Source organism: Manis pentadactyla, chromosome 7 (genome assembly GCF_030020395.1).
Source record: "Manis pentadactyla isolate mManPen7 chromosome 7, mManPen7.hap1, whole genome shotgun sequence".
Classification (NCBI taxonomy): Eukaryota; Metazoa; Chordata; class Mammalia; order Pholidota; family Manidae; genus Manis; species Manis pentadactyla.
The window spans coordinates 54,513,097-54,526,425 of NC_080025.1; the positions used below are offsets into that span (position 1 = coordinate 54,513,097).

At 38.6% G+C, this 13,329-nt stretch overlaps 1 protein-coding gene across 5 annotated transcripts in view; it reads right to left on the reverse strand.

Moving 5' to 3' along the window:
* The window catches only part of STARD3NL (STARD3 N-terminal like), a 52,744-nt gene that overhangs the window by 14,144 nt on the left and 25,271 nt on the right, over positions 1-13,329 (reverse strand). For all 5 annotated transcript variants that reach the window (XM_036918934.2, XM_057504394.1, XM_057504393.1 and 2 more), the window contains 2 exons: positions 3,878-3,955; positions 1,217-1,294 (listed from right to left, as the gene is read on the reverse strand). In XM_036918934.2, the coding sequence (XP_036774829.2) occupies positions 1,217-1,294; positions 3,878-3,955 (156 nt within the window). The remainder of the gene's footprint in view (positions 1-1,216; positions 1,295-3,877; positions 3,956-13,329) is intronic.

Consider the following 13,329-nt stretch of genomic DNA (forward strand, 5'->3'; position numbering starts at 1 on the left):
TGACTGTCCCTCCTGCAAGCTGCCTGGCCCCTCTCTGCGAGTGTTTTTAAAAACAAGAATCAAAGACAGTAAAATGGATGTGATAAATCTGACCAGTCCCTTCAATAATCTAAAAGTAGATACTGAAGATAGTTTCTCAAAAAGAAACCACTTTTCTGAAACAAACACTGAGATGGATGTTCTAATAAATACTAGTGCACATTACAGAGACTCTGGAATAGAACGTCCCAATAAGGACTGTTGTAGAAAATTGGGAAGGACCAATCATCCCAGCTATTTGGTATGGGCAAATGCATATTCAGGAAAGGGAGTCAAGTCTGATTAAATGAAGTCTAGACCCATGAAACGTGAGTTTGGGGGCTCAGTGGATGGGCTGACATTGGCACTGTGGATCCTCAGAAGAGACGGCCCAGGCAGGTGTGGCCCCTGGTGGATGCCATGCTAGGAGAGAGCACCACAGCTCCACTCCCAGCTGGACAAGTCAGTGTCGGCCCACAGACCAAGCTCTCACACTCCAGAAGCAGGATGACAGGCTATTCCTGGGCAGGCTCGCCAGCTGAGGAGCTCAGCATTCTCCCCATATGCCTGCCTTATTAGGGCTCTCCAACAAGAGAGTGTTCAGACTGTGGAAATGGCAAAAATAATTCAGGCAGAATTGCTTACAGTTCTTTCAACCACTCATTATTTACTGAGGGTGAATAGCATGTGCCAAAGATTCAAGGAAACAGAGATGAGTAAAAAATGCCCCTGCCTTCAAGAAGCCCAAAGGCAACAATAAAATGGAGTGTGGGAGTCTTTCCCTTTAAGATTGAAGGGAGGGGGATAAAACAGGGTGGAAGGCAATTACCAAAATAAGCAGACAGTAAGTCATGAAAAGCCACCAAGCAGTTTCATCCTAACAGGAAAATTTCCAGGTATCTTTGTGACAGATGTACTATCTCATCTCTCATTTGCAAAATGCGGCAGAGAGGGGGTTGGTGCTTGGCCAATAAACACTGCTGGGCCTCTAGATTCCTCTTTTGGCTCAGTATCCATAGCGATAAAGCTAGTTACTCACTACCATTGGAAAGGCGCTCTGTAATGTTAAACCCACTGAAGTGTGGAGGAAGGGGACTCAGGAAAAGCCAGCAGAACTCCACTCAGATGAACACGGCCTCTTCTCCCAGCTCGGCCACCAGCACAGGAGGAGACGAACCGCCCACTCAGACGTACTCACCGCTATTGCCCACCAGTGGCGCAGTCTGCATACAGCATAGGCAAGTATTAATACTTTAAATCGAAAAACTGCCAAAAGCTATAAAAAAAAACCAACAACACAAGTTTTAAAAAGTATACATAAAGTGATTTAATTTTATGAAGAACCCAGAAGAGTGCCACAGATGGGCAGTGGGGTACAGATCAGCATTTGGGATCTCTGCTCTAGAATTTACGAAATACCACCCAAGTAAGGATTCAAATTAACTTCCCATTATCAACAAAGGCACATATAATTGTTTATTTTCCTTTCTATTTGAGTCAACATATATTTCTGATGTCAAGATTGGAGAAAATGTTCTGAAAATTAGCTTTCCCACCCCTGGTACACTCACTCACTTTGGGGAGCTAACAGCTTCTCAGTGAAGGCCACAGCATAGTTCTGGGCTACTGGAGTGCTGGCAGTTTGGTCTGTCCCAGTAGCTACCATCTGATTATTCAAGATGGTGCCAGGACTTCTGTGGAACCCTTTACGAGCATTATTATCCCATGTAATTCTCACCCCAACAACCTCAGGGGTCCACTACTGTCATTATCCCACATAAGGTGGATAGAAACATCATCCAAGGCCACACAGGTCCTCAGAGAGAAGGCCAGGATTTGAGCACAGGTGGTCAGACTCCAAAGACCAGGCTCTTAACCATTATGCCACAGCTGTTTTAGCAACTCTCATCTAGTAAGGAATAAATGTAGAATAAAATTTTACCAATTTTACTTGGGAAATATGCTTAGTCTCAGTAGGAAGAGGTAAGGTGAGTTGAGCAATGCGTCAGGGTCTGCTGGAAGTTTCTCACTAATCAAAAGCCAGAAGGCAGGGTCTTTGCTGCCACTGACTACATGACTGATTTAAGAATCTTTTATGAAAATGAAGTTGGTAGGTTAAATTTGTTTTTAATTTGCTGCTTTCTTTAAGAATGTGTTTTCCAACATTCTGCTAAGTGGTTAGCTTCCCTATTCATTCCAGCTCTATCTCTGCATTCTGGACTTAGCAAAAGTGTATGTATTCATCCTTCTATCTAAAGTCTCCCAAATCCAAAGGCTTCTTGGAGGCTGTGTCTATTTCCAAGCCAGACATGACAGTCTTCCCAACCTAAGCGAATGAGCCCCACCTACTTATCCAGTACCATTAACTCCCTAAGCATGGAGGACAGAAAACCCCAGAGATCTGGCAGGTAAATTAACCTGGCTTCCTGGCAATTCCTGGTTCAGGCTATTTTAAGATAAATTCAGCAAGGGAAATAAGAGAAGTCAATTTTGTTACTATGTGTCAATAGTTTTAGAAGAAAGAATATCAAGAGATTTGGGATCTAACATGCTCTGCCAGCAACTCCAAGGACATAGGGTAGGTTAAGACATGAACCGCAAAACTCAACTTCTTCTGGAAAAATGAGGGGATTAAATTATATTACTGGTCTTCCAAATAGTCTGTAGCAGCCAAACACTTTTTCAACACAATCTTATTGGAAACCCTAACTTGCACTACAGATAAAAATGGAACTACTCAGATTGCAAGGGGAGGATGACAATGAATCCTGATCTCTATTTACTGGGAATTCCACATTCTTTCCCATACACCCATCGGCAGGCCCCTTCAAATCCAGAGAATGAGACCTTTTACAGTAATTGGAACACTACTCAAAAATACAAAACTAAAATTCTCAACTGAAGATGATGACAGTGATTGCAGGTGGTTCTCTGAGCCTCCAGGATGTCCCTATCATTGGATTAAGTGTGTTGTCCATGTATTACTTAATTTATTTTTCAGAACTATGATGATCTCATTTTCCACATGAGAAAACTGAAGTTTAGACCTAATGTATTCACAGATATATGAATAGTGATAGTGTTGTGAATCAAACACAGGGTTGTCTGACATTAAGGGTCCTACAGTTAACTATTGTCATATAACTTCAAAAGGCAATAAAGTATTTAAAATGAATTTGGGGGAATTCATTGCAAATTTTAATTGCCTATGCTATGTTAGAATTTGATTTACATACACTATCAACTCTGAAGAGATACCACAGAGGTTTATCAAACCCATCAAAGTCACAGTGTGTCTCAGAAAGGTGCTGCAAGCATTCATATGAATAAAATGAATGCCTCATCTATAAATAATTGCATCTATGTCAACTGACTAATGTTGCCCAAGATTACCAATGTATAACTTTCCTTGAAAACTCCTACTATAGAAAAGCGATACATAGAATTATTATTAAGAATACACTCAGAAACTTATCTCAAGGCAGAAAAGGAAAGGCCTTTTCATCCTGTCACTATCCTGGGAGGTGAATTTTCCTTTTAGTGGTGAGGGTAAGCTAATAGCATCTATTTCTGCCATTTAGAAAATGTCTCCTAGACATCTATCTCCTAAGAAAATCAGAGTGGCTCCTTCTGGGGCCCTCCCTTCTCTCTCATCAATCGTTTCTTTCTTTGAGAAGATCACACATTCCTTAGTGAGAGAGAGAGCACTGAATGGACCAGTAACTAAGGAAAAGCGAAAAATAGTGTTCAAGGGAGGAAAATGGAATGGTACAGAATTTGAGATCTATTGAGAGGAAACTTGCCTTTTGGTTACATTTTCATCATATCTGAAATGATATATAAAAGAGAAAATACTTACAAATATATCAAAATAAGAAGAATAGTAGTCATACTGCACCACCTCCTTCTCTAATGTGTTCTCAATGCCTCCATTCACCTAGGAAGGAGAGTAAGATGTAAAATAAAATGAGAGAGGAGAGATTTACATGTGAAAACAGCAGAACACATACAAGTTAGCTTTCTGTACACTATTCTGCCTCTCTTCTCAGAACCCAGAAATGTTAAAATATGGAAGAATCCTCATAGGTCAATGGGAAAATGCTGAATAGCATTTCCCATTTCAATTCTGAATTTATTCATTCAACAAATACAAATGTATAATGAAAAACAATGCCTTTTTTGAAGTTCATATTTTGGCAAACTAAAATGTTAAATAAGAAAAAAGAAAACCATTGTTCTCTCTTCTAAAATAAAGTTTTCAATCATATAAATGCATATCTTTAAAGGAGACAATTCACATTATCCAGGCCTTCCCTCACTTTCTGATCATTCTTTATGGTTTAAGGTCTCACAAGTCCAAGGGTCCCCTAATCTCTTAGCAAAGATCAATGACAGCAGGTACTGTGACACAGCATGTTAGCATAAATATTCTCCCTGGTATGCTTTTTTATTTGCTCCTAGCATTTTAAAATTCTTAAAACATACACACACAGACATTTACATATTTAACTTGAATAGATAACAAAATAAGGAATAGGCTAGACCTATAATCATATGTGCTCAAGTTAAAGTAAATGATAAAAATCAAACCTAGTATGATAAACTTTGTCATCTCCAATTCTCCTATTAAGATGAATTTTAAGTGATCAAATTCAAAATTCTACATATTAAAATATAAAGAATTCTTTTTTTTTAAATCAAGCAAGGGAACATATGTCCAACACCTAATGTACCACCCAGGCAGACGCTCTGTGATTGTTAGGGCCTAGGGATTAGGAAACATGATGTGCAACACTAAATTCACATTTCCAATCTAGAGTATAGACATTGTTATCCTAGCAAACTAACAGAGGTGGTCCAAAAAAGGACAAAGTGAAGGGCAATTAAGCAATGACTTGGATAAGAGAAAAAGGGGGAAAATTAATATGGAATACCTTTCTAAGGTTTGCTAATTGGTTGAATTAAAATAAAAGATGCCATAAGGAAAGGATCCTCTTGGCTTAGATACCTTTTCAAGTACTTCTATTTTTTATGCAAATGAAAGTATACCATAAACATTATTCTGTACTTTAAATCCCTTAAGGAGGTTTAGGTTTCCATGTAATTTGTACAGTTTGCCTATAGACCTGCTTGACTATTAATCTTTACAAATTAATAGAATTGAAAACCTGAGGGCAAAGAGAAAATAAGCCAACCAAGCATGTAGTCTCATCACATTGTCTCTCCAGGTTAAGGAAAACTTTACCAATATCCAAAATATTAAAAGACCAATTATTCCAAGTGGCCTGAAATAACAAGGGGTTCTCTAACACAAAGAGACTGAGAGAATACGAAGCAAAGCTGCTCTTATTAAAGAACTGACACAGTTCTTGAATAAATAGCCAATGGAAGGTTTGCTACGGTATCTGTACACTTGAAAATAACCTGATTTTGTGTTGTCTTTTAACAAAGAAAGATGTAAAATCTACACTAGCTGCAAGTTGTTATTTCAAAATCTTTATCTCTAGCACAAGATGTCCTCAAAAGACTCATTTTTAGTTTCACTTGGCATCTCTTCCCAATCACAGTTCTGACAGAGCTGGATTATTCCTGTAGGTTCCATTATTAGAAATCTTAGTTATCGAATGAGGAGAAAGATGGTGGTGTGAGAAATGAGAAAGAAACCTCTTCCCCAAGCCACATATAATATGAAAATATAGGAAATAAAACTACCCTTGAAAGAGCAGCCAGAAAGAAGACTGTAACAGACTGCCAACATTTGGGGAAAAGAGAAGACCTCATGGAAAAGGGTAAAGTAGTAAAGCTGCAATCCGGTGGGACCCAAGCACTCCCTTGACCCCAGCTCACTGACCGGAGACAGAGAAATGGAGCAGGGAGGGAGTAGAAGCCCAGGACTGATGAACACCCAGTCACGGAGATCTGCTCTGGAAGCACGAACCCTCATTACATGGTGCTCTGGAGATTAGTGGGTTTGGAAACCAAAGACAGGCAGAATATTCTGAGAGACTGAGATTCCAGCCTTTTGCAGAGAACAGATATCCACAACCAGCCACTCCAGGACAAAAGAAAGGTGGGCACTTTGAAAGACTTACCAACAGCAAGAGGGCTGCTAAAGGGGCAAGGATTATACACAGCTTGTTGCTCAGTAGAAAGGTGGACAAAATCGTCCCAGCACACACAGCCCAGCAGGTTGTGAACTTTCAGGATCTTCAGGCACTCCTTCACCCTGGCTGGGAACATGCGCAGAGGCCCACCACTGCCATATGCAGCCTGTAGCTCCTTCTTACCAGCTGGCATCAGTATGCAAACCTGCTTCCCACCATTGCGCCAGGTCAGCCAGAGGGTGGCCCTGCCTGCAGCAGCTATAGGGGCACAACACAGAGGCCCCCACCACCTGTGTGCTCAGCCCACTGGCCCTGGCAGTGGTGGCAGGCTCTACAGGCAGGAAGCAGAGAAGAGCTCTTTCCTCCTGGCCAGGATCAGCACTGTGTGCCTGGGACCCCACCATCACTGCATGTGCTGGATAGCTCCAGAAACTAGAGCTTCTGGGCACTAAAGGGCACCACCTACACGAAGTTATTATTCCATAGGAATCATTACAAATATGAAATGGCAAAAGAACCTGGTACAAACCAAAATCCCACAAACACCAGAAAGAGGGCCAAGTGAAATTCAAATCACCAATCTTCCTGATAAAAATTTCAAAATAAAAATCATAAACATGTTCAAAGAGCTACAAAAAATATCCAAGACCTCAGGGAGGGCTGCAAGAAAGAGAAACTTTGAAAAATACAATATCTGAAATGAAACATACAGTGGAGGGACTTTAAAGCAGATTAGATGAGGTAGAGGAGACAGTAAATGCAATAGAGAACAGGAATGCAAAGAAGCTGAGGCAGAGAGAGAAAAAAGGATCCCTCTAATAATGAAAGAATATAAAGAGAACTGTGGGACTAATCCAAACAGAACAATATTTGCATTATAGGGGTACCAAAAGAAGAAGAGGGAGAAAAAGGGACAGAAAGTGTCTTTGAGGAAATAATTGCTGAAAACTTCCCCAGTCTAACGAAGGAAAGAGTCTCTCAGACCAAGGAGGTGCACAGACCTCCCAACAATGGGGATCCAAGGAAGACAACACAAAGACATAAAAATTAATATGGCAAAGATCAAGGACAAGGACAGAGTATTAAAAGCAGCCAGAGAGAAAAAAGATCACATACAAATGAAAACTCATCAGTCTGTCATCAGACCTCTCAGCAGAAACCTTATAGGCCAGAAGGGAGTGGCATGATATATTTAATGCAAGGAAACAGAAGGACCTTGAGCCAAGAATACTCTAATTGGCAAGATTATCATTTAAATTTGAAGGAGGGATTAAATAATTTCCAGATAAGCAAAAGTTGAGGGAATTTACCTCCCACAAATCATCTCTACTGTGTATTTTGGAGGGACTGCTAGAGATGGAAATGCTCCTAAGGCTAAATAACTGTCACCAGAGAAAACGAACCACAGTAAAGGAAGTGGACCAATTAATTACTAAGCAAATGCAAAATTATATCAACTACCCCAAAAGTCAGTCAAGGGATACACAAAGAGTACAGATTATGACAACTAATATATAAAAACTGGAGGAGGAAGAAAAAAAAGAACCTTTAGATTGTGTTTGAAATAGCATACTAAGTGAGTTAAGTTACACTATTAGATAGTAAAGAAGCTACCCTTGAATCTTTGGTAACCACAATTCTAAAGCCTGCAATGGCATTATAAGTACATATCTATTGATAATCACCCTAAATGTAAATGTACTGAATGCCAAGCAAAAGACACAGAGTTAGTGAATGGATAAAAAACCAAGACCTGTCTATATGCTGCCTACAAGAGACTTACCTCAAACACAAAGACATACACAGACTAAAAGTGAAGGACTGGAAAAAGATATTTCATGGAAATAATAGAAAAAAGCAGGAGTTGCAGTACTTGTATCAGACAAAATAGACTTCAAAGAAAGTAACGAGATAAAGGACATTACATAATGATAAAGGGGTCAGTCCAACAAGAGGATATAACCATTATAAATATCTATGTACCCAACATAGGAGCACACATATGTGAAACAACTAACAGAATTAAAGGGGGAAATAGAATGCAACACATTCATTTTAGGAGATGTCAACACACCACTCACTCCAAAGGACAGATCCAGCAGACAGAAAACACGTATGAAGACAGAGGCACTGAACAACACATTAGAACAGATGGGCCTAATGGACATCTACAAAACACTCCACCCAAAAGCAGCAGGATACACATTCTTCTCAAGTACACATGGAACATTTTCAAGAATAGATCATACACTAGGCCACAAAAAGCCTCAGTAAATTCAGAAGGATTGAAATTGTACCAACCAGTTTCACAGACCACAAAGGTATGAACTAGAAATAAATTACATATAGAAAACAAAAAAGCCCACCAACACATGGAAGCTAAACAACATGCTCCTAAATAATCAATGGATCAATGGCCAAATAAAAACAGAGATCAAGCAATATATGGAGAAAAAAGAAACAATAACTCAACACCTCAAAAATCTGTGGGACACAGTGAAGGCCATGCTAAGTATATTGCAATATAGGCTTACCTCAGGAAAGAACAACAAACCCCAAATGAACAGTCTAACCTCACAATTAATGAAACTAGAAAAAGAACAAATGAGGCCCAAAGACAGTAGAAGGAGGGACATAATAAAAATCAGAGCATAAATAAATAAAATTGAGAAGAATAGAACAATAGAATCAATGAAATGAGGAGCTCATTCTTTGATAAAATAAGGAAAATAGATAAACCCTAGCCAGACTTATCAAGAAAAAATGAGAGTCTACACAGATAAACAGAATCAGAAATAAGAAAGGAAAAATCACTACAGACACCACAGAAATACAAAGAATTATTAGAGAATACTATGAAAAAATTTATGCTAACAAACTGGATAACCTAGAAGAAATGGACAACTTTCTAGAAAAATACAACCTTCCATGACTGACCTAGGAAGAAACAGAAAATCTGAACAGACCAACTACCAGCAATGAAATTGAATTGATAATCCAAAAGGTACCTAAGAACAAAATGCCTGGACCAGATGGCTTCACTGCTGAATTTTATCAAACATTTAGTAAAGACCTAATACTCATCCTCCTTAAAGTTTTCCAAAATGTAGAAGAGGAGGGAATACTCCCAAACTCTTTCTATGAGGCCAGCATCACTCTAATAGCAAAACCAGGCAAAGAAAGAAAATTACAGACCAGTATCCCTGATGAATACAGATGCAGAAATACACAACTAAATATTAGCAAATCAAATTCAAAAATACATCAAAAAGATCACCCATCATGACTAAGTGGGATTTATTCCAGGGATGTAAGGATGGTAAAATATTCAAAAATCAATCAACATCATATACCACATGAACAAAAAGGACAAAAACCACATGATCATCTCCATAGATGCTGAAAAAGCATTTGACTAAATTCAACATCCATCATGATAAAAACTCTCAATAAAATGGGTATAGAGGGCAAGTACCTCAACATAATAAAGGCCATATATGACAAACCCACAGCTAACAGTGAAAAGCTGAAAGCTTTTCCTTTAAAATCAGGTACAAGACAAGGACACCCACTCTCATTCCTTTCATTCAACATAGTACTGGATGTCCTAGCCACAGCAATCAGACAACACAGAGAAAGAAAAGACATCCAGATTGGTAAGGAAAAAGTAAAACTGTCACTATTTGCAGATGACATGTGTTGTACATAAAAAAAAAACCCTAAAGAATCCACCCCAAAACTACTAGAACTAATAACTGAATTTAGCAAAGATGCAGGATAAAAAATTAATACACAGAAATCTGTTGCATTCCTATACACTAACGATGAACTAGCAGAAAGGGAAATCAGGAAAACAATTACTTTCACAATTACATCAAAAAGAATAAAGTACCAAAAAGAAAAAAGAAAAAGAAAAAAAAGAAAGAAAATAAAAAGAATAAAGTACCAAGGAATGAATCTAACCAAGGAGGTGAAAGACCTATACCCTGAAAACTACAAGACACTCATGAGAGACACTGAAGAAGACACCAATAAATGGAAATATATCTCATGCTCATGAATAGGAAGAATTAATATTGTCAAAATGACCATCCTGCCCAAAGCAATTTACAGATTCAATGCAATCCCTATCAAAATGCCAACAGTATTCTTCAACAAACCAGAGCAAATAGTTATAAAATTCATATGGAACCATAAAAAACCCTGAATAGCCAAAGCAATTCTGAGAAGGAAGAATAAAGCTGGAGGGATTGTGCTCCCTGACTTCAAGCTCTACTACAAAGCCACAGTAACCAAGACAATTTGGTACTGGCACAAGAACAGATCCATAGATCAATGGAACAGAATAGAGAGTCCAGATACAAACCCAAGCATATATGGTCAATTAATAAATGATAAAGGAGCCATGGCTATACAATGGGGAAATGACAGCCTCTTCAACAACTGATGTTGGCAAAACTGAACAGTTACATGGAAGAGAACATAACGGGATTATTTGCTAACTCCACACATAAAACTAAACTCAAAATGGTTCAAAGACCTGAATGTAAGTCATGAAACCATAAAACTCTCAGATGAAAACATAAGCAAAAATCTATTGAATATAAACATGAACAACTTTTTATGAACACATCTCCTCAGGCAAGGGAAACAAAAGAAAAAATGAAAAAATTGGACTACATCAAGCTAAAAAGCTTCTGTACAGAAAAGGACACCATCAGCAGAACAAAAAGGCATCCTACAGTATGGGAGAATATATTTGTAAATGACATATGCAACAAGGGGTTAACATCTAAAATATATAAAGAATATACAGGCATCAATACCCAAAGCAAATAACCTGATTAAAAAATGGACAGAGGATCTGAACAGACACTTCTCCAAAGAAGAAATTCAGACGGCCAACAGGCACATGAAAAAATGCTCCATACTGCTAATTATCAGGGAAATGCAAATTAAAACCACAATGAGATATCACCTCACACCAGTTAGGATCATCAACATCCAAAAGACAAGGAAAAACAAATACTGGCTAGGATGCAGAGAAAGGGGAACTCTCCTGCTCTGTTGGTGGGAATGTAAATTAGTTCAACCATAATATGGAGGTTCCTCAAAAAACTAAAAAGAGAACCATTTGACCCAGGAAATCCACTCCTAGGAATTTACCCAAAAAAAACAAGATCCCTGATTCAAAAAGATATATACACCCCTGTGTTAATCGCAGCACTATTTACAAAAACCAGATATGGAAGCAACCTAAGTGTCCATCAGTAGATGAATGGATAAAGATGTGGTACATATACACAATGGAATATTACTCAGTCACAAAAAGAAAACAAATCCTACCATTTGCAACAACACGGATGGAACTAGAGGGTATTATGCTCAGTGAAATAAGCAGGTAGAGAAAGACAAGAACCAAATGATTTCACTCACTGTGGAGTACAACAACAAAGTAAAACTGAAGGAACAAGACAGCAGCAGACTCACAGACTCCAAGAAGGGATTAGTGGTTACCAAACGGAAAGGGTTGGGGAGACTGAGTGAGGAGGGAGGGAGAAGGGGAGTAAGGGGCACTGTAACTCGCAATCACAAAATAGGTAGATCGTGGAGAAGACAAGTAATGACTCTATAGCATCTTACTCTGCTGATGGATAGAGACTGCAGTGGTGGCACTGGGGGGGACTTGATAATATGGGTGAATGTAGTAACCAAAATGTTGCTCATGTGAAACCTTCATAAGATGGTATATCAATGATACCTTACTAAAAAAAAAATTAAAACCACCACAAAACAAGAAATCTTAAGAGTTATCTTTGGACACTGTGGATGATAAAATCAGCTTACTGCTGTCTTCTGATATTTCTTCCTTTAATATGTTTCTCAGGTTAGCTAATTCCTTTCTTTTCCCACCACTTTACACGGGACTTCTTCAACAGCTTCTGAGCCAATCTGTCCCTAATTTAATCCAACTGCAAACCACTGCCACAGGACATTTATCCATTCACCAAATATTTGCTGAGCACCTCTAAAGTACCAAGCACCATTCTAAATACAAGAAATACTTCACTATCTGTGTCACATTCTAGCAAGTGGAGAGAGATAACTAAGAAGTCCTATACAGAGAACAGAAGCAGGACAGTGTGACAGAATGATGGTTGGCTTCTTTGGACTCAGTGGTAAATGGAAGCCTTCTCTTTGGTGATATTTAAAGGAACTGATCCAGAAGTCGGAATGTGCATCAAGATAAAGGAAATTACTCATTTCATATATGAGAAACAACTAGTATAAAGGTCCAAGACAGAAGAGACTTTGTTCCATTCTGAGAACAGGAGGAGGCAAGTCTGGCTGATTTGGGTGGGCCAGAAACAGTGGGAAAGGAAATCTGGAGAGACTCGTGAAGGCTTCACAAGCCAATTTATAGCATTTGGAGTTTATTCTAAATGCTCTGGTAAGTTATTGAAGGGTTTTAAACACAAAGTAAAATTATCTGATTTGCTTTGACTTTTAAAAGACACTCTGGCTTCCATGAGGAGAATGGATTCTAGGAGGGCAAGAAGCAGGCAAACCAGTTGTGCATGCCGTGCAGTAGTTTCAATGAGTGACGTAAACTTGGTTGAGATGGCAGTAGTAGACATTGAGAGATCATATTTTGAATATTTTTGCAGGCAGACTGGACAGAACTTACTTTTAGACTGGACATGGGTCATGAGAAATACAAAACAAACATGCTAATCAGTCAAGGATGAATCTTAATTTTTGGCACCTTGTATCCCTGAAATGAGGAGAAAAAGTGGCTAAATTCAAAGTCATATAAAGGCAAAATATTCTGGTTATTGTTATCATGACTGCACAGAACAAGCGGGTCCCCATACTCTTCCAAAGGCCCAAGCATCCTTTGTGTTATTTCCTTCTTCTCTTAAAGACCAACACCACAGGCAATATAAAACATGTTATTATTTCCTCAGCTAAACTTTAAATCTCATGGTTTCATTGTGTAGCTTGCCACCCCTGAAGCAAAAGCCTATGCTCTGGTACTCAGTACATGTAAAAAAAATGGAATTGAGTGATTAGAGCTTCACAGAGACAGACAACAAAAGAAAAATGATGGTACAGCATGTAATGAAAAACTCAGGTCAGGACTGACAATTCAAAACAAATAGAAATTAAAGGTCAAAAACAAAACAAAACAAAATGGTCATGATGT